This window comes from Podarcis pityusensis, assembly GCF_964106645.2.
Source record: "Podarcis pityusensis genome assembly, chromosome: 3".
Classification (NCBI taxonomy): Eukaryota; Metazoa; Chordata; class Lepidosauria; order Squamata; family Lacertidae; genus Podarcis; species Podarcis pityusensis.
Window position 1 is genome coordinate 72,517,744 of NC_138026.1, and position 24,604 is coordinate 72,542,347.

The 24,604-nt window shown below is 41.8% G+C and overlaps 1 protein-coding gene and 1 long non-coding RNA gene across 7 annotated transcripts in view; one reads left to right on the top strand and one right to left on the bottom strand.

Moving 5' to 3' along the window:
• The first annotated feature begins 112 nt into the window (after nucleotides 1-112).
• Nucleotides 113-24,543, top strand: LOC308474463. The gene is made up of 5 exons (XR_013984740.1): nucleotides 113-327; nucleotides 3,888-4,138; nucleotides 4,255-4,433; nucleotides 22,289-22,442; nucleotides 23,386-24,543. It is a non-coding gene; the product is annotated as an uncharacterized lncRNA (long non-coding RNA).
• RPS6KA2 (ribosomal protein S6 kinase A2) overlaps nucleotides 4,135-24,604 on the bottom strand; it is a 181,899-nt gene continuing 161,429 nt past the window's right edge. For 5 of the 6 annotated variants that reach the window (XM_081000683.1, XM_081000685.1, XM_081000686.1 and 2 more), the window contains 9 exons: nucleotides 22,301-22,431; nucleotides 20,271-20,396; nucleotides 18,037-18,126; nucleotides 16,361-16,519; nucleotides 15,535-15,696; nucleotides 12,762-12,838; nucleotides 11,554-11,671; nucleotides 9,991-10,128; nucleotides 4,135-9,271 (listed from right to left, as the gene is read on the bottom strand). In XM_081000683.1, coding sequence (XP_080856809.1) covers nucleotides 9,146-9,271; nucleotides 9,991-10,128; nucleotides 11,554-11,671; nucleotides 12,762-12,838; nucleotides 15,535-15,696; nucleotides 16,361-16,519; nucleotides 18,037-18,126; nucleotides 20,271-20,396; nucleotides 22,301-22,431 — 1,127 coding nt within the window. In that variant the 3' untranslated portion in view covers nucleotides 4,135-9,145. The other variant, XR_013984716.1, reaches the window with a different exon arrangement.

Consider the following 24,604-nt stretch of genomic DNA (forward strand, 5'->3'; position numbering starts at 1 on the left):
TTTACAACGAGGTGCCGTAAAGCGCGGGAGGGGCCCCTTGCTTAGAAGTGCCGGAGGCCATGGCGGGGGGGGGGGGCGGTGCGGGAACTGAATGCCGCAACATTTAAAGCCAAATTGGCCTTTCACCTCCCGCCCCCTAGCCGGGCGATGCGGCATGGTGGGCAGGGCTTCTCTGAGCCTCTATTGGTTGCGCGCGAGAGTCTGCTTGCTTCCTATTGGCGAGGGGCGATGGCACGGCGTGCTGTTCATCCCCCCCTCCCACCATGGCTTTCAGTTGGCCTGTCAAGGGCAAGAAGAATGGCAGGAGCTGATGAGGCCACAGAGCGGGTTTGTTTCTTATTCTTCTTTTCACTATGGCGGATGTGCCTGGGATTGAGGCCATCAGCTGTGAAGGGAGCGGTCCCCTCCTCTTATTTCAAGGGCAAGGCAGGCTGAAAAGTGTTGTCAAAGGGTGAAGACACTGCATTCTCAGCCAGGGTTTAATAAGACTGTTTTTAGAATGGAGTTTAGGATCAGGATTACAACACTCCCTACTACTTTTTGTACAGTGTGCTCCGGTGCGTTGGATATTATTTTTATAATTATCTTTATTTTTATTGATATCTCACTTTTTACCCCATTTGCACCACTAGCACTCACTGTGGTCACTTTTGTTGAGCTATACACCATAACCCTAAGGTCTGTTTTTCAGTTATGCACCACCAGTTCAGATTAGTCCTTTATATACATGAGAAGTTAGGTTGTTGTTGTTTAGTCGTTTAGTCGTGTCCGACTCTTCGTGACCCCATGGACCAGAGCACGGAGTACTTACTTATAAGGGACGGCTGCCCCTATGGTCTAAACCACTGAGCCTCTTGGGCTTGCCAATCACAAGGTCAGTGGTTCAAATCCCCACAACGGAGTAAGCTCCTGTTGCTCTGTCCCAGCTCCTGCCAACCTAGCAGTTTGAAAGCATGTCAGTGCAAGTAGATAAATAGGTACTGCTGTGGCGGGAAGCTAAACGGCGTTTCTGTGTGCTCTAGTTTCCGTCACGGTGTTCTGTTGTGCCAGAAGTGTTTTAGTTATGCTGTCATTAGTTTATGTCTCAATTCATTAGACACACACACAGATAGGTACTCAATTTAAGTACAGTAGATAAACATGTCATCTTTATAACTGGGGGGAGGATAGATTGTAAGTCTGAGGGCAGGGGCTGTCTTATTTAATTGATTCTAAGTAAGCTACTCTGAGATTCTGTTTGGCTGAAGAGTGGGGTACAAATGTTATAAATTATTTTAGATCCCCTCTTTTTAGTTGCCAGGATCCCCCCGCCCTGCAGTTCTTTAAAAGTAGAAGTGAACTGCTGGTTTTCCACATTTAAATCAAAACACATTGACAAATATCTAGCTAGGTCATACTCAAGAGTAGACCCACTGAAATAAATGGACAATGGGTCTATTCTGAGTATGACTAACAGTGAATATTACCTACTGTATATTTAAAACAGCTACTGGATGGCTCTCAGCAGCTTTCAATTTCAAAAGTGCAAGGAGAGTCTTTATCTAGAAAAGATTATTTTTAACCCAGGGAATGCTGCCTTTTAACATGACTTTTAGCCTCTTCTAAAGCAGGCAAACAAGTTGGATGGTTGATGTTATCTTTGGTTAGAAGCAAGAGATAACGGAAATGCCTGTTTCCCTGCTACCTATGGATATAAACAACACTCTTTATGAACTAGTTTAAGCTTGCTTCATCTCTCTATATATCCTGCAGCTCTTCCTCCTCAAGAGAAGTTCTGAATGCTTCTTGTTGCTAAAAGGGGCTTTTAAAAGAAGAATCAGAACACCTCCACACAAAATGCCATTTGGGGCTCAATATACCCAAGCTCCACAGGGGCAGTTTCTTTGACTATATGAGTGAAAGAGACAAATAACCCTTCACCTAATTTGTTCATTATCATAACCTTTGATCCAATTCCTCAACAAACACACACAAAAGGCCATTTAGGTCGATAAGTGGTCGATTATTAAACAGTGAGTATGCTGGATGGAGGACTGACCTGAACACTGTAAACACTAATGTCCTTTCCAAAATAACTGGGATCAAGGGGAAAGTGTCAGCTGCTCAAGTGCAGTGTGAACTGCCAAGTTTTTCAGAAGGCTGTGAACCAATCCAGGGCTTCTGTCAGCCGTAAAATCCTTCCACCATAGACAGTGCAATCCTATATTCACTAGTTCTTGAAGTCTTCTGAAGTGGAGGCTCTATCTGCTGCTGAAACCACTGCTGCAGAAGTGCCTCCGCACATTATGCTAATGCTTCCCCGGTAAAGTTCTCCCTGCAGACCCCTGAAAATGGAGTACTATAGAAGTCATAGGCAGGCCTGTGCACAGGAAGAGGGGGCAGCTGGGTACACTTTCCCCAGGCCTTGGAGGGCTAAGCAGGCTGGGGGCCCCACCAGAGACTGGCTGCTTTTTGCTTTGAGTTTATAACTATTCTAAAAAGTCTCCCACCCTGGGCCTCAGAGAAGCTCTGCACTGGCCTGGTCATAGGTGAGGCATGAGTGGCATGGGGAGAAGTATACAGACATGGTATACTAACCTCCCACTATGCAATTCAAACACACCAAACAGCTACATCAGGACAGGACCAAAACAGCACCCAAACCATCCCCAGCTCAGGAGGAGAGGGGAAAGGAAAAGTGTGCCAGGCGGAGAAATCTTCCTATATTATTGGAGTCAATGAGAGAGGAACTGAGCTTGGCTTCTATGGCTCTGAGAGACTTGGTTCTAAGAAACGTGTTCTCAGAATGGTCCTAAGAACTTTATTCTGAACAGTTTCTAGGTTTTGAAGTTTCCTGCAGTCCCCAGATCTCAGCACGGTAGAGGATTCACCCACTCTGATTTTTCAGAATGGACAGAGCAGGCATAGGCAAACTCGGCCCTCCAGATGTTTTGGGACTACAAGTCCCACCATCCCTAGCTAACAGGACCAGTGGTCAGGGATGATGGGAGTTGTAGTCCCAAAACATTTGGAGGGCCGAGTTTGCCTATGCCTGGGTCAGAATTGGGTCAGTTTTTACCTTCACATCTCCATATATGGAGCAAATTTGGGGACGGTGTGGGGCACACACAGCAGGAAGAGAGGAAGGAAGTCCCATTGCACCAGTAATTTTTGCACTAGCACAATTATTCCATTGAATATTGCCCCATACATTTAAAGCACATTTATACTACTTGAGGGACGCGGGTGGCACTGTGGGTTAAACTACAGAGCCTAGGACTTGCTGATCAGAAGGTCGGCGGTTCGAATCCCCGTGACAGGGTGAGCTCCCGTTGCTCGGTCTCTGCTCCTGCCAACCTAGCAGTTCGAAAGCACATCAAAGTGCAAGTAGATAAATAGGTACCGCTCCTGCGGGAAGGTAAACGGCGTTTCCGTGCACTGCTCTGGTTTCACCGGAAGCGGCTTAGTCATGCTGGCCACATGACCCAGAAGCTGTACACCAGCTCCCTCGGCCAGTAAAGCAAGATGCACGCCACAACTCCAGAGTTGGTCACGACTGGACCTAATGGTCAGGGGTCCCTTTACCTTTACCTTTACTACTTGAACATTCACAATGTCCCCCAAAGAATTATGGGAACCATAGTTTACCCTTAACAGAACTACAGTTTCCTGAATTATTTGCGGGCAGTCATGTGCTTTAAGTGCATGCTGTAGATATGACTGGTGGGCTTGGTGAATAGGGGCTCTTTTGTTTTAAATACCTATATCCAAATGTTGTACATTCTGTAACACAAAGATCATGAGATTCAAATGTGTCAATATTTTACATTATGAGATAGTCTGATACTCTATCATCTACTGTCTGCCTTTCTGTAGTTGTGTGTTTTACATGTAACTTGTGGTTCCAGATGGAGATGTGCTTCTAGCGAGACATCCATTATGTGCACTGGTACCTGGTTATGCATCTGCGTCCACATCAGATGTTTGCATGGAGATATTCACTATTGGCCTAGGGCTACTAAAGAGTGAGTGACTCAAAGTGAAAGGAAATGTGACTGAATGAGAAAAAAATGAACGAGTATACTTGAAGGACTTCAGTACAAATCACTAAACATGACCAGTGCTTACAATTTAACAAAGAGTCAGATCAACAACTAAGGTACAATAGGTTTTATTTTTATTTCATTATAAATAGAGATGTACAGATGAAGGCCAATACTGAGGTTCCTTCCCAGGAGCCTGTCACAGTAAACTCTTGCCCATTTGAACCCACAGTTAACTTTTTCTGCCAGCATCCTTCAACATAGACATGTGGACTTCTGAAGACCAATTCGGACAACTTCACACCATTCACCCAGCAGCTGAAGCCGGCAGCTGTAGAAGCAGCAACAGTAGACACAGCACACATAAAACAGGATTAAGAAGCGTCCCTAAATGCAATTGTGTCTAACAAGGTACAAAGTCCCAAATGATCATTGTGCTATAAAAAATATTACACTTCATAAAACCAAGTTTGTTTTTAAAAAAGTTACTCTGGTACATATAATAAATGTCTGTACACTGCAGCCCCTTTCAAACATGAAACGTTGAAGCATGGACATTTCAAACCAAACAGTTCACAAACATGGAGGTGGAGCTGGTAAATAAAATACTGCACCGCTATCTAGAAAAGCTATTCCATAACCACAAACCACAAAATGAACCGTTTACAGCTCCATAACTTCATGTGTGGGGCAAGGAAGAGGAAAATGGAAAAGGTGGTGGCAAAGATAGAGAGAAATGGGATGCCCCGCTCACTTTTGGTTCTGCCCCTACCCACCCCTGGCACATTGTCCCCAACAGATTTCCCCTGAGGAAATGTGGCCTCTGACAAAAAAGGTTCCTCACTTAGGTTCCTTAGACTCATAAAATGTCCAGTTGTTTCCTGCAGATCAGGTTTTGCACCTGTTTGATGGGTTCAATCTTTAAGGCATTGCACAAGTCTATTTAACAGGAGAGTGCAAAGGTAATGTGCCTAACATGCAGAACCTCTGGATCACCTGCTACAGCTACTATAGTGGCTTTAGTGATTTCAGCTTTTTAGTCTTCCTGGGTAAAGTATTTCTCTGAATCATGACGCACCCTTTCATCCCTGACCAGCTCTTCAAAACCCTCAGGGGAAGATGTTCTGAAGAACTGGATCTATGTTCCCACCAGTTTGTTTTCATGATTTCATGAACAGCATTAGAGAGCATGGGAGCAAACCAAACATTTGGTTTCAAACAGCCTTTTAGAGAGGGAACCAAAAAGGCAGCCTTCCTGATATGACAGTTCTTCTGTGTAGGGTTTTGTCAAAACAAGGCTCAACCATTCCTCTTAGTCTTACTTTCTTTGACACTGATCCCAGAGTGGTGTGTATGTTTGCCCTCTCATGAGGTGCAGGCTGCGGATTCTGTGGTTATTTCAGCTGCACTATACAAACAACTAGCAACTAGAAGGTGCTGGGGAGTCTATTATTAAACCAGGTGAATCATGGTCTTGGAAACCCTGTGGCACTAGGAGTACTGCTGAGAATTAATATACTGATGGTGTCTCTGCACAGGTTCCAGATGACTAGTACACCACTGTCTCTGGGTGTTTTGGCCTGCATTAGCCCCAACCAGTGATCTTTACAAAGCCAAGCAATTATTTGCACCTGAACAGCACCTATGCAAGACAAGTGAAAGCCACTGGTTGTTTCATTCTCATTAGGAAAAGGCCTGAATTTGCAGTGTGTCTATATTCTGAGGAAGAAGCAAACTGCATTAATCAAAGACAAAACCCACAGCTCCATATCTGTGCTTGAAACAATTGTAATGTTAGGAGACTTTTCAGTGTGTTTGAGCACCTGAGAACAGAGGGATTCAGTCACCCCAAATAGCAAGTGGCCTCATGGTGTTACGCAATGACGCAAGCAGTTCTATGCAATTCTCACTTCATACACACACACATGGGTTTACAAGGGCATTTTCCAAGGTGAAACATAGACATACTTAGAAACACAGAATTGTATAGTTGGAAGAGACCATGAGGGCCATCTAGTCCAACCCCCTGCAATGCAGGAATCTTTTGCCCAACGTGGGGCTCAAACCCACAACCCTGAGATTAAGAATGTTATGCTTTACTGGCTGAGCTATCCTGCATGAGAAACTTAATTCAGATATATGGTAGCAATGGCAGTTGGAAAATAGGAAGCTGCCTTATACTGGATCAGCTCACTGACTGGGTCCATCTAAGTCAATATTGACTGGCAGTGGCTCTCCAGGGTTAAAGACAGGGGCCCTTTCCAGACCTACCTGGAAATGACAGGGAAGGAACCCGGCATCTTTTTGCATGCAAAGCATGTGCTCTTCCATTAAGCTATTGTCCTTTTCTGGCAACTGGAGTACCAGTGAAGTGCATTAGATGAAACACAGATTTGGAAATGACTGAAAAAGCACATCAGATGCAATGCTTCTCTAAATCCAATGGGATGAGAGAGTACAAGGTATTACAAAATTAATCTGTGGCACATAATATATTCCACTGGGAAAAAGCACCCAAGCACCATGATTCTGTGAAGGAGCAACATGCAATTTCAGTTATTTCTAAATGTGTGCATTGCATATAATGCACATTACAGTTGTACCTTGGATCCCAAGGTACAATCGGAAGCTGTGCCTTGGTTTCCAAATGTTTTGGAAGTCGAATGGACTTCCGGAATGGATTCCATTCAACTTCCGAGGTATGACTGTACAGTACTTATACTCCTACTGCCATTATCACCATAGATGTGAATCATCACCATGCAGACTCTACAAGTGGGATGCAACATCTCCTGTGGTATCTATGGATAGAAAGGGCAATATTTACACACAGTCAGCAGTCACTTATGGACTGGACTAATATACCCTTGGTTGAGTAGGGTTATGATATCAGTAAGTCCAAGAAGTAGTGAAATTGCACTCTGATTGCTAGGAAATAGCCAGGGCTCTTGATGATTTTGGGTGCACTGGGCTCTTCTATTTAAAGGAGCAAGCAAGGGCAAAAGTGAACACAACAGAAAAACAGGTCCACATGTTCAAGATTTCAAAAATCTACAATACACCTATCGCCTGTCAAGCCTGAGTCAAAACGTTCATTTTATGGAGTTTCACAGCATTGTTTTATTCTAAAAGTCACACTTCAAGAACAGCTTCTCTGTTGCCGTCCTGTGTGCGCAGCACATAGAAATGAAACATGAAATATAATTTAAAAATTAAGGACAAAATAGAATAAAATAAATTACATGACGTTTTGTCACACAGAAACAGACCCTAAGGAGCACATTACAGTAGCTAATGCAACAAATCTGTTCTCTTGCATCTGCAGGCACAATTGACACCAATCTCCCAAGCTGTGTTTAGTATTGGTACGGCTTCACCACTCAACAAAATAGATGTAATCTATAGGACGGCGTTTCCGTGTACTACTCTGGTTCACCGGAAGCGGCTTAGTCATGCTGGCCATATGACCTGGAAGCTGTCTGCAGACAAACGGCAGCTCCCTCGGCCTATAGAGCAAGATGAGCACGCAACCCCAGAGTCGTCCGCGACTGGACCTAACGGTTGGGGTACCTTTACATTTACCTTTATAGGATACAATATTATGTCTTCACGTTCCTCCCCCCCCCCCCATAAGAGGAAACGAGAGACAATGTAGCATGCTGGCTTTTCCTGCAGAGTTTTAAAAGGTGGCAAAATCCATTATAAAAATGCAAGTCAAGTAAAGTGCTTAAAATAATGGCCGCAATACAACTCAGAATCATAAAGCTGCTAAACCCAATATTTCAAAGGGCTTAAACATGCTTAAAGTCTGTTTTGGGTTGTGGCCAATGAGTGCAATCCAGAGTAATTGACCAACATAGCACTTGCCACTGATGTCAGTGGGAGGTGGAACGTGTCCATTCTTGTCAATCACTTTATGCACAACACAACCCAATACAGTCAGGGAATGTTAGTCCAACATCACAGTTACGCCTGTTTCCACTGATGTTAGAAAAATATTGTAGATTTTTTTCTCACTGAAATTTCTCCACTGACAGTTTCTTTCGCTTCTGCTTGTAAGGTTATTTTGTCATGTAGCTAATCGTGTGGCATTATGAGCCATTATTTTAAGTGGAACAGGCAAACAAAAGATCACCATCTCCATGATAAAAGTAGGAGAGTTTGTAACACAGCATAGCATACTTAGAAAGCACTATTCTTGCATTCATTCATCCAAACAGAGGGAGACTAGGTCATGCCTACTGCCCCACCAAAACCTCCACACACTCAAAGTTCTATTTGCACAGAGCCTCCACATATAGGCCTATGGTGCCATAAGGTCCTGTATCCATGATCCATACCCTCAGTTTATCCAAGCATAGATAGTTGATTAATTAATTAATTAATATAAGAATGGATGTCCAGAGCAAATGAGGTCCTTGAATGTGTGGCTATCAGCATCAGTGGGTGCAACCACAATCTCTCCCCTCCCCCATGCATTATTTGCTGTACAGACCAAACACATGAAGGGTGCTTTTTGAGAAGTACAGCAAGCACTATTCAGCCAGCTCTTCTTTCTTCATGTTAAATACCGTTCTTAGTAGGCCATTGATTTCACAGCATCACATGCCTCTTCCTTTCACATTCAGCTCTTTGGAGATGAACTCTGCTGCAGCTGATAATGGGTAGCAGGATCAATTGCTAGCTGCGACAATTCACCATGACACAAATGCTGGTAGAATTGACCCCTAAAACCAAAGCGACTTGTTTCTCTACTGAAAATTGCTTACAAAAAGTGGTCTTACAGAGCATCTAAAAGATCCCAAAAATAACATTTGGAGAAAATGAGAATAGGATCTTAGCAGTATGCACTTAAATAAGAAGCAGTACAGCAGTTGAAAAATTGGCACATGACATCTTTGAGTACCTGCTAACTCAGGATCTTGGCATTAACTTAAAAAACAAAAGCAACAAAAGGAATCGGAAAGCAAAGGATATCTTTGCCTTATGCTGGAGTTCTGCTAATTTTAGCAATTTATGTGCCAATAGTCCAAAGTCCTGCAAAATTAGCAATACAGATCAGCCTCTCTGAGCAACATGCGGCGCATGTTTTCCCTTTTTAAACCAGGCATTCTTTGGGACCACTACAACCTCGTTGAGGTCAGTCTTTTCATCCCCCTCCGCTGGGCCAGGTTGGAGGACAATACAGGTTCCAGCCTTGGTGCCTGAGGTGTTCGGTTTAAAGCAAAGTAGGTAGCTGCCATTGCTCCCTGCAAAATAAAAATTGAGACCATGCGGATTTAAGAACAATGCCTGCTTTCACTCTTTAGTCCCACTCCCCACCCCCAATTTAAAGAAGATGGGGTATCTGCATCAAGACATTATAGCAAAGGGAGCTTCTCCCAATTACTGCTTCCTTACTTTCTGAAGCAGGAGCCTATATTCTTCAACCGCTAAGGCTAGTTTTGACTGTGGGACTCAGCTGAGTCATTACTTATATATCACACTGTGGATTATCATGCACATGGTTGCTTATGTTCATATGAAACAAAAGTGCATATTGGAGAAGGAGTACATGTTTGTTGGTTCATGTGTGCGTGCCTACACATAGGTGAAGAATGAGGATTTCAAAAGGTTTCTCTTTCCACCAGATCTTTCCAATCCCACCCAGAAAAAAAATGTAGCTATACATGCGTATGTGCAACTCCTCTTCTACCAGTCCTTTATACTAACTGACAGATGGGGACTAAGATTTGGGAAGGAGGCAGGAGGAATCTAGGTTCTTGTCAGAGCCTCATGCCTCCTTCCCAAAGCATAGTCCCTCGCTTACGCAGCTTTGGGAAGGCAGCCTAAAGGCTGGGAGGCGTCAAATGTTGCCAAGGGCCACCCCAAAAAGGTGTTGAGGGCCATATGTTGGACCACACTGCTCTAGGGCTATCACTCTCCTTTTCTGTATGCAAGAATACAAAGCAGCTTCATTTGGACTTACCTTTACCAGGTGAACATCCTGTCGGCTGAGCTGATTCTGGGATAGATACTCCCCGTTTACTATCCACGGGTGCCTTAGAACCAGGGCTGCTGTCAAGCGCTGATGGGGGTCCACGTGAAGCATCTTTGACACAATATCCTATTAAAAAGAAATTAGAGGAGAAGAAAACTTGTGATTTTGTTTTCTTTTCCCCATGAGGATTTCCATTTTAAGCCTGGGTAATGGTGGTAGTTTCAAAATATGGAATACTGGAATGGAAAATGCCACTAGGAACTCATCATCTGAGAACTGGTCCTGCGTCCCTTGAATGTAGCCACTGCAAACAAAGTTCCATGGTAGGTTGCTGGAGTGGGGTATGAGGTGAGGCAGGGAAAGACATACTGCCACAGTCTACTGACATACTGCCACATCTGGCCAACTCTCTAGGATGTTGTCTTGGAAATGTGTATGTAAAACAGCAATCTCAGTTGACTTTTAGGCAGGTAGAACAGAGGATTAGTGAGTTTATTTGGGTTGTAACACAGAATGCAACATGCACAGAAGTGGTCCTAGCTAGTTAGTGCACTCACTCCCTGCAACTAACGGTGCTTCTAGATGATCAGCTTATTGGGGATTCATCCTGATTTGTTTGTGGAGAGGTTAAATGACATTGTGTCAAGCAACTGTTACTCCACACTTTCCACTGCTTCCCTTTTTGCAAATAGTCCAATCTTTTGGGGAAGCAGGTTTTCAGCATAAGACTTCCCACCCTACTGTAATTAGGCAACCTGAATTTGCCAGTATGTGACTGAATCCGATAGAAAAACAGCAACTGTATTGAAATGCCCTAAAACTCCAAATCACCATTTTCACAATGGATAGGATACTGTGCAAAAGAGGCTTTTAGCAACAGCTTCCCTGTGTTACAGCACAGTTTTGAACTTATCCTTAGAAGGTATGTGAAGGCGCTGCAATGAATTCACAGCCCAATTCTGCATATTAGGTGATGAACATAGGAGTCAACTCCTGTGGGCTGAGGTGCCTTTGCCCCCCCTTAAAATATTTGAGGGAGCCAGGCCTCCCCAAAGTTGATGGGCATTGCCACTCAAATGTTGTGCATGTGCTACATCATGTGATCAATGATGCGTGGTGCAGCTTATCTGCCCCCCCATATTTTACTCAAGTTGGCACCCCTTGTGATCAAGTACTAGTTTTAGTCATTAAGGACCAGATGTCGATCACTTGTCAAGGGGTCCATATAATGTGCTACGGTACTAAAACAGCTAAATGTGCTAAGAGAGTTAAAACAGTCTCCTTTTCTCATATACTAAGGATTGGGATGGGTGAATAAGTCTACTTCTGGTCCGTGTTAGCTGCACATTCATTCACCCATAAGTCCATTCTATCTGTTTCTGGTTTAATCTATGGTTTTAAAAACAAATACAAAAAATTGTATTGAAGTAGACATTTCTAAATAACTTTTCTTTCAAAATATGTGTCTGAAAACAATTTTGATACATTTTTGAGCCACAAACAGCCTTAGAGGTTCCGAAAGGCCAACCTAAAAATATGTTATCTGCTTACCTTAGCAGCATCAGATATTGAATCCCAGTTTCCTCCTGTAAGTGCATACTTTCCACTGCCAATTCTGGCGAGAATCTCCTCTGGGGTATCATCTGGCCCATTTGCAAAAGGAGTGAATCTGTTGAGCCACAAGTGGGTATTTTAAAGAGGTGTTTGCACAATGCAGAGTTACCAGAGCATAATAATAGGTTCGGCTTATATAAAACTTTTAATCAGGCCTCACCCACTGAAGAAATAACAGCATTATTGATGAAAATGATTAACATAATTAACTAAAGTAACAACAAAAATTGTGAGATGAGGCCCTTCATTTTCATGGACACAACTGTACGACACCTCTTTTGAACTGTGTCAGTCATAACAAAACATCATCCGGGGGGGGGGGGTGTTCCTCCCTCCAAACTGTCCCCCTTTATTTATCTTCCTTGCAAATGTAGAATGTTTTGGTAATTTTTTTTTTTAAAAAAACCTAAGTAGTAAGGAGCTAACCCCTTAGCAGGACAAATAATTGAGATCTAGCACAGTGGGGTGGGATGGGGGTGAATCTGCATACACACTATACCTTAAAAGCATATTCAAAGCATATCCCCCACACACCTCAATAATGCTGGGATTGGTACACCCCTTACAGAGCTACAGTTCCCAGCACCTTAAAAAGCTACAGTCCCCAGGATTCTTTGAGGGGGAAATGTACTTTGAATGTATAGTCTAGCATGTGGCCTGAGGCTTAGGAAAGTGTCAACTTTTTAAAGCAAAAAAGAAAGCAGAACAAGACCTCATTTTAGGAGCTGAAATAGATGTGATGCTAGTCATGCAATTAGCAATTGTGTGAACTGCTTTTTACAAGTAAATGGCAGTGTGGGATCCCTGTTTCAGCATGGGACCCTGTTGTTGGGTACAAGGTGCTTTAACCCTGCTCTGGATTGAGCTCCCAATTTGGATTGGGTCACCGTTGCTTGCAATTTACTTTTAAAAAGTCATTCATACAATTGCTGTTCACAAGGAAGGCATCCCATTTGTTCAGCAGACTTTGTCTGTGTAAAATCCCAATTTTGATTGTTGTTCTTTGCAATAAACAGGGGAAAATGAGCTCCTTGGGTGATGTTTGGCACTGGTTACCTCCAGGGGGGAAACTTTGCTGCCACTGCAGTAGCCCATGGGGAAGACTTCCAACTTGTGCAAATATACTAGGAAGGCCTTGCACCTACCCTGCTAACATGGTGTACAACAGAATCCCTAAGCTCCAGATATCACAGGCTGCATCATAGCCTTGTCGCTTCAGGACCTGTGGAAAGGAGAACAGAAGTAGAAGAATGAGGTTATAAAACTCTTTTTGGAACTGCCAAGAAATTTATGACAGTGGCTTGTTCACATCTGCTTGAACTTGTTGGAAAGAGTGGTCACCTTGGACAGGGAAATAATTGTACAAGGAGACCTAACAATGCAAGTTGAGGAAACGAACTACAGTTGTACCTTCGATCCTGAACGCCTTGCGAGACAAACGTTTTGGCTCCTGAACGCCGCAAACCCGGAAGTTAGCGTTCCGGTTTGCGAATGTTCTTTGGAACCCGAACGTCTGCCTCCTGCAGCCAACCAGAAGCCGCACTTTGGTTTCCGAATGTTTTGGAAGTCAAACGGACTTCCAGAACAGAAAGAGGTACGACTGTATTTCATTACACAGTCTGGTTTTTTTCACTATGTATTCTTGACTCCTGCATCCTCAAAAGGCAGAAAATATACCAAAGGAGAGAGAAAACTGATGCCAGTGATGGCCAACTCATAGCAGAGAACTAGGGTCTCCACCTGAAGAATGCAGCCCTGAAGACTGCAGCAGTATATTCAATGAATGGTTCAATGAATGGTTGCTTTTGCCCATAGGAATAAGAATTAGGTTTTCAAAAGTGATAGAGCAATTGCACAATTTAAGGCTACATGTTTCTTTTTATTTTATCACTTGGGCCTTAGTGTTTGATGGTGCCGTTGGGTGGTTGATTTGTGCAAAACAAACAAACAAAACCTGCCCCACTTCCAGACCACTATTCAGAGAATAGATTTGTCCCTTGCAACACCAAATTTTGATCAGTTGATCATAAACAAAGGATCCATAGCATTTAGAGCATGGCATCTTCCCAGAAGCTTATTTAAATCTGTTTCACACATGGCTTTATTCTTACAGAACTGTTATCGCTACCATACAAAATAAGCATATATGTTATGTATGTGTGCACTGTCATGAGGCTTCATTGAGAAGTTCAATTCAGTTCACATTTAAAGCTGAATTTATTAAATTCACACTTTCCAAAGCAACATGAGAACTGAAATACAGTCATCCTTCCAAATTCACACTTATTTGAATTTTGTGATGCAGTGATCCAACTGAGCGCTTACAAAATGCATATGTTAGGGAGAAGTGAGAATAAAAGTGGATATACTAGAAAAAATAGCATTCAAATAACATTAAAAATGCATTCTATTAGGTGAAATTGTTTGCAAATATGTGTACATTAGTCAAAACTGCAAACAAACATGGAGTTATTAAGAGAAATTTGCTGAATAATTTTCATGAGGTTTGTTTTTAAAAGAATAAAAATAAATTGTAAGTTGCTGAAGTAATGTGGGAAATTGAATTTATTATTGGAAAAATGAGAAACTGAGAGAACGAAAACTGACAGATCCTTCCATCCCTAACTGTCACACATGATGAATGTGTGTGTCTTGTTGTGCCACAGACGCAGTTGTTCATTCCCATATTTGTTCCAAACAAATCAAGTTTTCAACATGTAACCAACTATAACATTATGCAGACAATTACTTTTAACAGTTGATGATGAAATACTGTTTTTCAAGAATTACTTTCATTGATCAGAAATGCCTTTAATGTTTCAGAAATAAATTGCTATGACAACATGTAAAGTCACTATGGATTTTGAAACAAAGCAATAGTATGGTTTTGGCTTTTATTATATACTGATAGCATGAAACTGCCTGTGGGAGTCTTAATCATGTAAGCTAGAATGGTTATTATCAAATGAGACTTTGAGACTGAAAATACAGCACAGCTGCATGTTTGATTATTACACACAAAATTCTCCCTATGCTGGGCAAAAACCTAAAAAGTATGGTGAATGCTACCTGGCACTAGATCTGTAATGTCTTCCCCAGCAGTCTATAAGACCACAGATAAAGCCCACCTAGGCTTGGATGAAAACTGGAGAATAAAATAATTTACACACTGACATGAGATTAACAGCCTTTGTGATTCATGGTTTGTTTTCCTGCATTTGTTCCCACTAGATGGCAGGCCAATTCCTCCTCTCAGACATCCTTAACAATCCACGATAGTTCATGCTGTAATTATTACATTGCCGTCTACTAAAAGAAAATCAATGGGTTCCAAGTAAAACAGAGAAGACTAATGTAAGCAGACATGTTATTTCGCCTTTGCCATTCCCTCTGGCTGTTTCCTAACATTCAATTTAATTGGACAAATGTTTCAGTGGCAAGGGAGTCTGGGATCAGAGCGAAGTTGGAGGTGAACTTCAGGATATTAGAGAAGAAAATGTTTCAAAAGCTGCTTGCCAAAACTGCTGTGGCATTTCTTACAAAGAGCAAAAGGGGAAAAGGGGTCTAACTCTTCCTCTAACCGTTTTTTGCACCCTGAACCTTCATCCAGCCGATTTACACCACTCCCCACCACATCCTGGTTTGCATGTTTGCAAGGCAAGAGCCCTGAGTCCTGTGGAATGCCACATGCAGACTCCCATGGGTTTGAGCTTGCCTTTTCACATGTCACCTTCTGAGACAAATCAGGCAAAAAGCAATAAAGCCATCAGAAAATATGATGCTCAAGGAAAATGGCATGGACTATAGTATCAAAAGCAACTGAGAGGCCAATCTAAAGCTGTTTTGCCTCTCCAACCATGATGTAAATATGGGATATGATGTTACAGTTGCTGGAACAGGGATCGCTCTGCTATGTACCTCAGGTGCTACAAAATTGGCTGTATAACATGGTGTCATTAACAGGCCATTCTCAGCTCTCAGTTGTTTGGCAAATCCAAAATCACAGATCCTGATGGAGTCGGGGTTACCTGACTCATCCATGTAAAGAATATTACTAGGTTTCAGATCTCGGTGAACAACCTGCAAAGAAAGGTAAAACTGTTATATAAAGTGAAGTAGCTGTTGCAATGATGCAATGCTGCAACAAGCTGTTGTCAAATTTGGCTTGTGTTGACCGCTGGAAATTCTCAAGATTTACCATTTGAAGTTTGTTTTGGCATTTGGTGTCATGCCTTGCTAATGCTGACATTTACCAAACGATAATGTACATAGAGTTGCATTTTAGTCGTAAACCAAATAAATTTGATAATTCTTTTCTATTTACCTCTGGTCTTCTGAAATGTTACAAATTTTCACTAAATAGTATTCACTAAATTAGTATTCACCCAGAACACGCACAGGGCCATTTGATTTCAGATTGGCTATGTTGTCTGCCTCCTCTTCCCATAGGGTTAAATATATGCCCTCACCCCCATATAAAATAGTGAGGCAAGTCCAGATATAAATGTTTATGATAAAGTCTATTATACTTTATTATGGGTTTAAGGAAAGTAATAAGGATTAGCTCTTTGGTATGGAAGATACTATCCAAGTGTGATATCTTTGATATGGCATTCCTTATTATACAGGCGTGTTCTTCAATAGTAAATTAGTAACTTACAAGTTTATGCACATTTTGGGTAATGCCCAAATAAGAAATAAAATAAAGATAACATTTTTAGAAAGCAGAAGAAATTGTACTTACTCCCTGGGAATGCAAATAGTTGACTGTCTTGGTAATGGTACAAAGGACAGCACTGGCCTCTCGTTCTGAGAAGCACTTCTGCCGAAGTATTCGATCTAAGAGTTCCCCTCCTCGCATCAGCTCCATCACAAGGTATACATATTTCCCATCATCATAGACCTATACGTGCAGAGAAGCAATCAGGTGTGTGATTCAAAATTCTCCATCCATCCATTTATTTATTTCATTTATTGCCCTTCCTTCCTAAGGATGTAAATGTAATGTGGGCACTGTCTTAATGTTCCAGCACAAGGTTTTACCAGAAGATAATGGAAGCTAAAGTAGCTGAATAGGAAACAGTAGATGGAGGAGATTCCTCTTTCACTTGATGCTTGACGGTGCTGTTTAGAGAGGGTCCTCCTAAAACCCAACCTCCCAATGGCAGCATTTTCAAATAAATAAATCATCATCATAACATGCATAAATCCATAGTGAAAAAATAGAATTAAAGTGCTGATTGTAACAGGAGAAAACAGCAACACTATAAAGCACATTAAAGGTAAAGGTAAAGGGACCCCTGACCATAAGGTCCAGTCGTGGACGACTCTGGGGTTGCGGCGCTCATCTCGCTTTACTGGCCGAGGGAGCTGGTGTACAGCTTCCAGGTCATGTGGCCAGCATGACTAAGCTGCTTCTGGCGAACCAGAGCAGCGCACAGAAACGCCGTTTACCTTTCCGTCGGAGCGGTACCTATTTATGTACTTGCACTGCATGCTTTCAAACTGCTAGGTTGGCAGGAGCAGGGACCGAGCAATGGGAGCTCACCCCATTGAGGGGATTCGAACTGCCGACCTTCTGATTGGCAAGCCCTAGGCTCTGTGGTTTAACCCACAGAGCCACCCGTGTCCCTTAAAGTACATTAGCCTCTGGGGGAAAAAAGATGGGGGAAAACCTTTTTTTTACAAAAGGGAGTAAATAAGCCAATCCCTTCTATAATAATCACAATACATACTCCCAGTGGCAATATGTTGGGTGGATAATTTAAAGAGAGAACTAGTGCCCAGTTCTAGGCTCTACCTGATTGATGGTTGTATACTCATATAGAATGGTTGCCCTGCTCCTTCCTGCTTGCTGGAAAGATGCTGCATATCCCCTCTATCGTTTGGTGATATAAATATACGTGAATAACTTGGTGGGAAACAGTAGCAGAAGTAGCCTCCAAAGCACATAGCCCATTCTACTTCTCCCTATTGCACATTGGTGAAGAAGCCACTTGTTTCTTCTTTAGACTCCTCAGGAACCTACCGTGTTGATGTTTGCAAGATAGTAGTAACTAAGTGCAGTCAGAAATCTCGACAACACATTGCTGATTGTCTAGTTTGACCGTTGTGGTTTGGTTATTTTCAAACCACCTAGAAGCTCCATGTGAACATCAAAATCCTTGCATCTCAGAGTTCCTGATTTTATTTATTTAAACCTTTACTTTATGGCCTCTCCCCTGGAATCTAGTGTAACTGAGTCACCAGTAAAAAAAAAGTTATTTTCCTACAAGTACCATGAATACATTTAACCAAACTCAAATCTCCACTGAGTCATATATGCACAAAATGTAGCTGGAATTGGCTTCACACCACTGTCTACAACCAACTGTTCATATTTTTCTGTGGATCAGTTTGGTGACTTGAGAGACCACTTACATCTTTAAGAGTGATGATGTTTGGGTGCTGTCCATATCTCAGAAGAATCTCAATTTCTTCAGAGGGGTCCCTTTTGCTTTTATCAATGATCTAGAAGAAAAGGATTCAATGGTAATTAGGTGTTGTATTCAAGTGAAGGTGTAGCTAACATTCATAAGACTCCTTTGTGTGTTTACTCAAAAGAAGAGCTTCAAAGAAATAGAGACATACAGTGCATCAGCACACTAAAATTTCAATTAGCAATAACTGAGCCTCGGATTAGCCTCATTGGTTACAATGCTGCCACGGACTCATTGAGATGCATCAACTCATTGGTTAAGCAGAATAACTAAAAACAGCAAATCGTAAAGCGGGGAGGAAATCTTCGTAGCTACTAACAACAAATAGATGTCAATTGTACAGGTGAAACATAGAGAAAGTGGCAGGTTACGTTGCTTAAACTATTCTATTTGGTACATGTGTTAGGATACAATGGTTTGCTTCCAATAAACCACAAACTGAACTCCACTCCTGAAGCAAGATTTCCCCACTATATACCCCACCCTCCACCCAATTGGTGTGGGATAGGGTACTGGGGCTGCAAATGGAGAGGAGAAATTATGGTGGAGTCTGTTGTAGGAGTAGAAGTGCCTAGATTGTGACAAGGTCCTTTTGGATCCAGCCCTGTATTGGTAGGGCATATGTGTGGGATGCAAGGTACTATCCACAGTGAAATGCATTTTTTTGGGGGGGGGGTTATAAATAATTCATTTGTAAATTTTGTGCGTCATTTCATATTCAAGTCACTCTGTAAGAAAGAGCAGATCTACTAACTATGTGTCATATAAATATAAAGTCCAAGATGGGAAGAGCATTAACAGCCATACAATGCAGGAATTTTAAAGTGGCAGTTTTGTCTAAAATTAATTAATCTGTAATATTAATACTGAGTAAAAATACTGGAGGTCTTTGTTGCTATGAAATACATGGGGTTCAATTTAAATACCTCTCCTAAAAATAAGTCTTTGTGTGTTTTTAATCTGCTTTTGTTTTTTCCCCTGATGCCAAATTACCACTGTTGTAAGAAAATTACTACGGTATTGCTAGCATTATTTTAAAAGAACATGACATAATTCTATTTCCCCCCTCAGATGAGAGGTATTATGATTTTAACTATTTCTAGGGGATCTTTTCTTTTTTTGCACAGTTAAGCTTGATTAGCTTCAGCAATTCATTCGTGCTATGATTAACTTTTCCATAAGATTGGAATAATCACTATTTTGGAAAGAGATAAAGGAGAAACACACACACACACTTTGAGCAGCATGGCCATTAGTACAGAGTGTGCCATAATATCTGCAGACACTATTGGTTCAGTCACTTCCACTATTCATTGACTCAGCATTCATAACACAAGCCTTCAATTGTACTGCTATTAGCACTCTGGGCATTTGAACATTAAGCCCTTTAATTAAGCAATTCACAAAGCATCTACCAGTTGGGCTGAATTAACTCTTATGATAAACTTGGATCCCAGATAGTGCAATATATCATAATGCCATTATACAAATCTATGGTGAGACCACTTTTGGAATACTGTGTGCCGTTCTGGTCACCTCACCTCAAAAAGGATATTATAGAGTTGGAAAAGGTTCAGAACAGGGGGACCAAAATGATCAAGGGGATAGAGAGCAATTCCACTGTGAGGAAAAGCCTGATAAGCAGCATCTCTGTGCTTAAAGTTAAAGACCTTGGCAGGTTTTTACCACAGCAGGTGGTCCATTAAATACTACTGAATAATACCAAATAAAATATGTGGGGAAAACAATATGCAAACAGCCTTAGATGCATGCAAATGAAAATTAGTTGTGGCTTTCCATGATATATTTCAACTGAGGCTTTCAGTGCTAAGCAAGTTTCTGAATCAACAAAATATAGCAGTAGTAGAAGGAGAAGACTCAGCTACAAGAAAAGAAAAGAAAAAAGATACAAATTCACGAGCACAAGAAATACAAAGACATACAGGAACTGAAAACCCAGTATGTACATGTTTGAAGATGTAATATTATTTGCTGGTTGTTACATCACTGCTGCTTTGCAAATGATTCTGCTAACAGTGAATGGATAAAGCTTCCCTGAGAATGAGTGTTCAAGCTCCAAATGTGTATATGATCAATTGTTTATAATAGATTTCTTCTTCTTGCCTCAAACCATTAAAATTCTGTAGATGACAGCATGACAAGGTGATGTCTTACCTTCACGGCAAACTCTGCTTCTGTGGATTTGTGTACACACCTCTTGCATACTGAATAAGAGCCAACACCAATGTCCTCCTTGATTTCATAACCATCTGTAAAGTGAATATTGTTCCCATGTAACTGCTATAGAGGAAAACAAAACGATAGCATAAGAAGGCAGGTCTTATGGCAGTATCCAACAGAAGACCAAACAGAGCTGAAAACTAAAAGACAATTGTTCCTCACATCGCCTCAGCAGAACTCAGGTCTTAATTTATGCCAGTCCAGTTAAAACTATGACCCTTTGCACACACACTTGAAATTAATCCCACTGAGCTGAATTCTCAGTGGGACTTTCTTCTAAGTTAGGGATGAGGAACTCTGGATCCTCCCAATGTTGGATTTCAACTTCCATCATCCTTGACCATTGACCATGAGGGGCTGATGAGAGCTGGAGACCAACCTTGGGAGAGCAATGAGTTTCTCCTCTCTGTTCTAAGCAAACATAAATGGGATTAGGCTGTAAATGATGCTATAACATTAAAAATAATAATACATCAGTGTCATTTAAAAAAAATAATACATTGCTCTCTGGGTGTTTTAATACAAGCATCTCATTACCAGATTAAGGAATTAAAACACGCGCATATAATAATGCATGCCTGGAAGAGTTCTAGTTTCCTATATTAGCCACCTGGAACTATAGCAGCTACTATTACCTAGAGAAATTACCTCCCTTTCAATTACAGTGGTACCTCGAGTTACAGACGCTTCAGGTTACAGACACTTTGGGTTACAAAGTGGTTGCTCCAGGTTAAGAATTTGTCCCAGGATAAGAACGGAAATCGCACACCAGCAGGAGGCCCCATTAGCGAAAGCGCGCCTCAGGTTAAGAACTGTTTCAGGTTAAGAACGGACCTCTGGAACGAATTAAGTTCTTAACCCGAGGTACCACTGTACATCTAAGAAACAGAACCCAGGGCAGGGCTCTGAAGACATCTGGAGGATTGACCCTCCTGCATGAATCTAACCATCAGCTGCAAACACTGTTGGTGGCTCTGCACTGTGATCCTCTCCCAAAGCAGGTGCAATTGGTTTGGGACTTTTTGGTGGTAGTGCCTTAATTGTGGAACTCCCTCACAAGAGAGATTAGACTAGCCCCTTCCCTCTTGTCCTTTAGGGAAGCAAGGAAGACATTTTTGTTCTGCCAGGTTTTCAATGCTTTTAAACTTTTTTCTAGTTATGGGTTTATCTGTTTATTGTGGTTTGAAGTATAACAGGGGGCTTTTTGAGAGCTGTATATTGGAGTATATAGGAGTGGGCTTAATTTTTAATGGCTGGAGGAAACCAGTTTGTTCTTTCCCCAAAGCTCCCTTGAAATCTCTTTCTTTCTTTCTTTCTCTCATATAAGTGAATTGCTGCCCTTTAATCCTATGGCACAAAACATTTGAAGACACTGCTGCTCTGCCTACTTGTCATTCTTGATGCTGAGAGGCTTGCCTGCAGGGGCATCCAATAGGTCTCTGTGCAGAACATGAAAGAGAAGCACTGAGCTTCTCAGGGGTCCTTGCAATATGCAAGTTCTCCTTCCATATAAACATTGCCTGCCATTTTTCTGGTGTTTAATAATTCTACCAAATTTGGCTAATGAAAGTGGCATTATATATTGCCTACATGCAAAAACATCAAACTGTAGGCAGGCAAGCACCACAGCATTTCAGGTAGAAGTCTGGGTTCCAGTGACTAAAAAGAAAACCTAATAGAGTACTGCAAGCTTCTTGAGATTGCATTTAAGTATCACATTATGATTTCAACTTGCATCATGATTTCTGTCAATAGGACTATCACAATTAGGAAAATGTAGACAATACTAAGGAATAGGCCTAACACTAATGTCCAGCCTGTGCAAAATACTGTGCTTTGGGCTTGTGTCTAACATTCGTAAGGGGCAACTGTGTTCACCCTGGAAATTTGTAAATATGACAGATTGCCATCAGCCTCCAGTGACCATACACACATACACACACTTTTACCAGATGCATCCTTACCTGGACAATGGGGTGAACTGTGATTTTGTGGACTTCTTGCTGTGGAGGCTCCTGCACCAAGTTGGATGCAACGAAGCTGAATCCCCTGAAGAGATTATGAGCGTTGGCACTTGGAGGGACACCTGGGGAATCTGCAGTGGAGGTAAGATATGATTCAAGGGACGATTGGGGATTCCAAAGCCAATACAAAGAGAATACAATATTTCATTCAGGAAATTAGAGTGCTACAATGCAGGCCCTACCAATACTGTAAAGAAACAACTCCAGATTAAAAAGTTGACCCAGCTGACAGCAGGCTACCTTAGCGGGTGCAAGACCACATGTGTGACACACACAGCTCTGTCTGCTCCTCACCTGTGAGCATCTCCTACCTGGGGCAGCTGCCTCACTCTGCCTGTGTATGCAAACTCTTCCCAGTCCACCTTTACATAAACATAAGCTGTCTCTGTACTTTCAGGAGTGGCAGTGTGAACATAGTGGATGGTGGGCCGAGGAGCCGAGGTACAAAATTACTTTTAGAATTGGGAGCAGCATATTGCAAGATGAGCCCATGCCAGTAACTCTCCTTTAAGCTTTAGATGCTAGAACATTGGTTATTGAACAATTTTCTTTTTTCTTCTTTCTGCTGTGCAGACTGAAGAACTGGTTTGCACCACAACAGTACACAATTGATATCCAGCTAATCCAGGCTTCCTCAAACTCGGCCCTCCAGATGTTTTTTGGCCTACAACTCCCATGATCCCCAGCTAGCAGGACCAGTGGTCAGGGATGATGGGAATTGTAGTCTCAAAACATCTGGAGGGCCAAGTTTGAGGAAGCCTGAGCTAATCTGTTGATTTGCACCAGTGTGGACACAAACTAAAGGTGAAAAATGATGACCAAGCAGCCAGTTATTTAGGCAGTCAGTTAGCTGGGCTGGGAGATGGCAGTTTGTGGCTGTGTGTACACTCTTGTTTACTCTTCATCCTGTGAGCTCCCACTGCTGGTTTGGGAAGCAGTGTACACATGGTGTTAACCAAAAGCTACACCTTTCTTGTCATTTTTAAATGAAATAGTACATTCTGATGTGTTTCTCTCTAAATCAGCTTCCAACTGAATTGGGTGGAAAAGAACGGAGCTGCATTTTAATCCGGTATGTGAACCTAGCCTATGCCATCCAATCACCTGAAAACTTTACCACTCTCCCGTTTCCCTGGATTTCTGAATAGATGCAGGTGTGTTGGAAATTCTTGTCCACACTACACTTTCTGTCCATGCTAGTATTACTCCAGATTTTATAGTGCTGAACTGGTGTGGGAAAATATCACAGTATGGACTCCTTCCATGTAATCTGGTCATTTCACAAAATGCTGGAGGCATAGAAAGGAACATTGCTGCAGCAGCAACCACACTGCCAGAGAAATGCAAAAGCTCACACTAACCTGATCTCTATAACTGAGAAATTGCCTCAGGTTATAAGAGCGATGACTGACTACAGCAATTTGAGAACTCTGCAGTGAATGAGCTAATTTGGTTTTAGCTTGGGACAGAAAGGAGCAATTTCTGAGGTGCTATTACTATATGTCAGAATCTTATGCAGGGAGGAAACAGAAGATATGAATAGGGTGGGTCAAAGCATAACACTCTCTCACTCATCTGCACCCCTCGCCTTGCTGCAAATCTGGAAGGGAAAAAAGGCTGGTGTTTTATTAGGTTTTGCTTAGAGCTCTAATATTTCCAGCAATGTGTAGTCTAGTTGCCATAGGAAGCTGTGGTGTTATAGTATATATAATGCGGGAGACACCTGTGGAAGAACAATGTATCTGTATAACTGATTATTGGGCTCTTGGAAAAGCCAGAAAATTTAAGTTACAGACAACTAAGTAAAAACTGTATGAAAAACTATCTGGATTGGCATCCTTTCCCCCCAGGATCACCTGGTCATAATGTTCATAGAAAGTTATTTTTATTGTTTCAAAAGAGGGGTGTCTAGCTGTGGATTAAGAAAGGGGAGGAAGGCTTCTTTTAAAATATAGCTAGACATTCTGTGTCAGCATTAAATTTCATGGTTTGCATTAAGAACCTACAAGACTACCGGCCGGCCCTATCCCATGTTGTATATGTACTGGATTTGAAACTGATTTTTGCATATGAACTTGTTTTAAATGGTTTGTATATGGGATTCTTTTTACATATGGAATTGTTTTTGTTTCTACATATGGAATAAAAAAATCCTTTTATTGCTGTTGTTTTTAATGTGACATCGCTTCAAGATACTTTACAGGAAGTGATTCATAGATTGAAAATAAAAAAAATTCATAATGA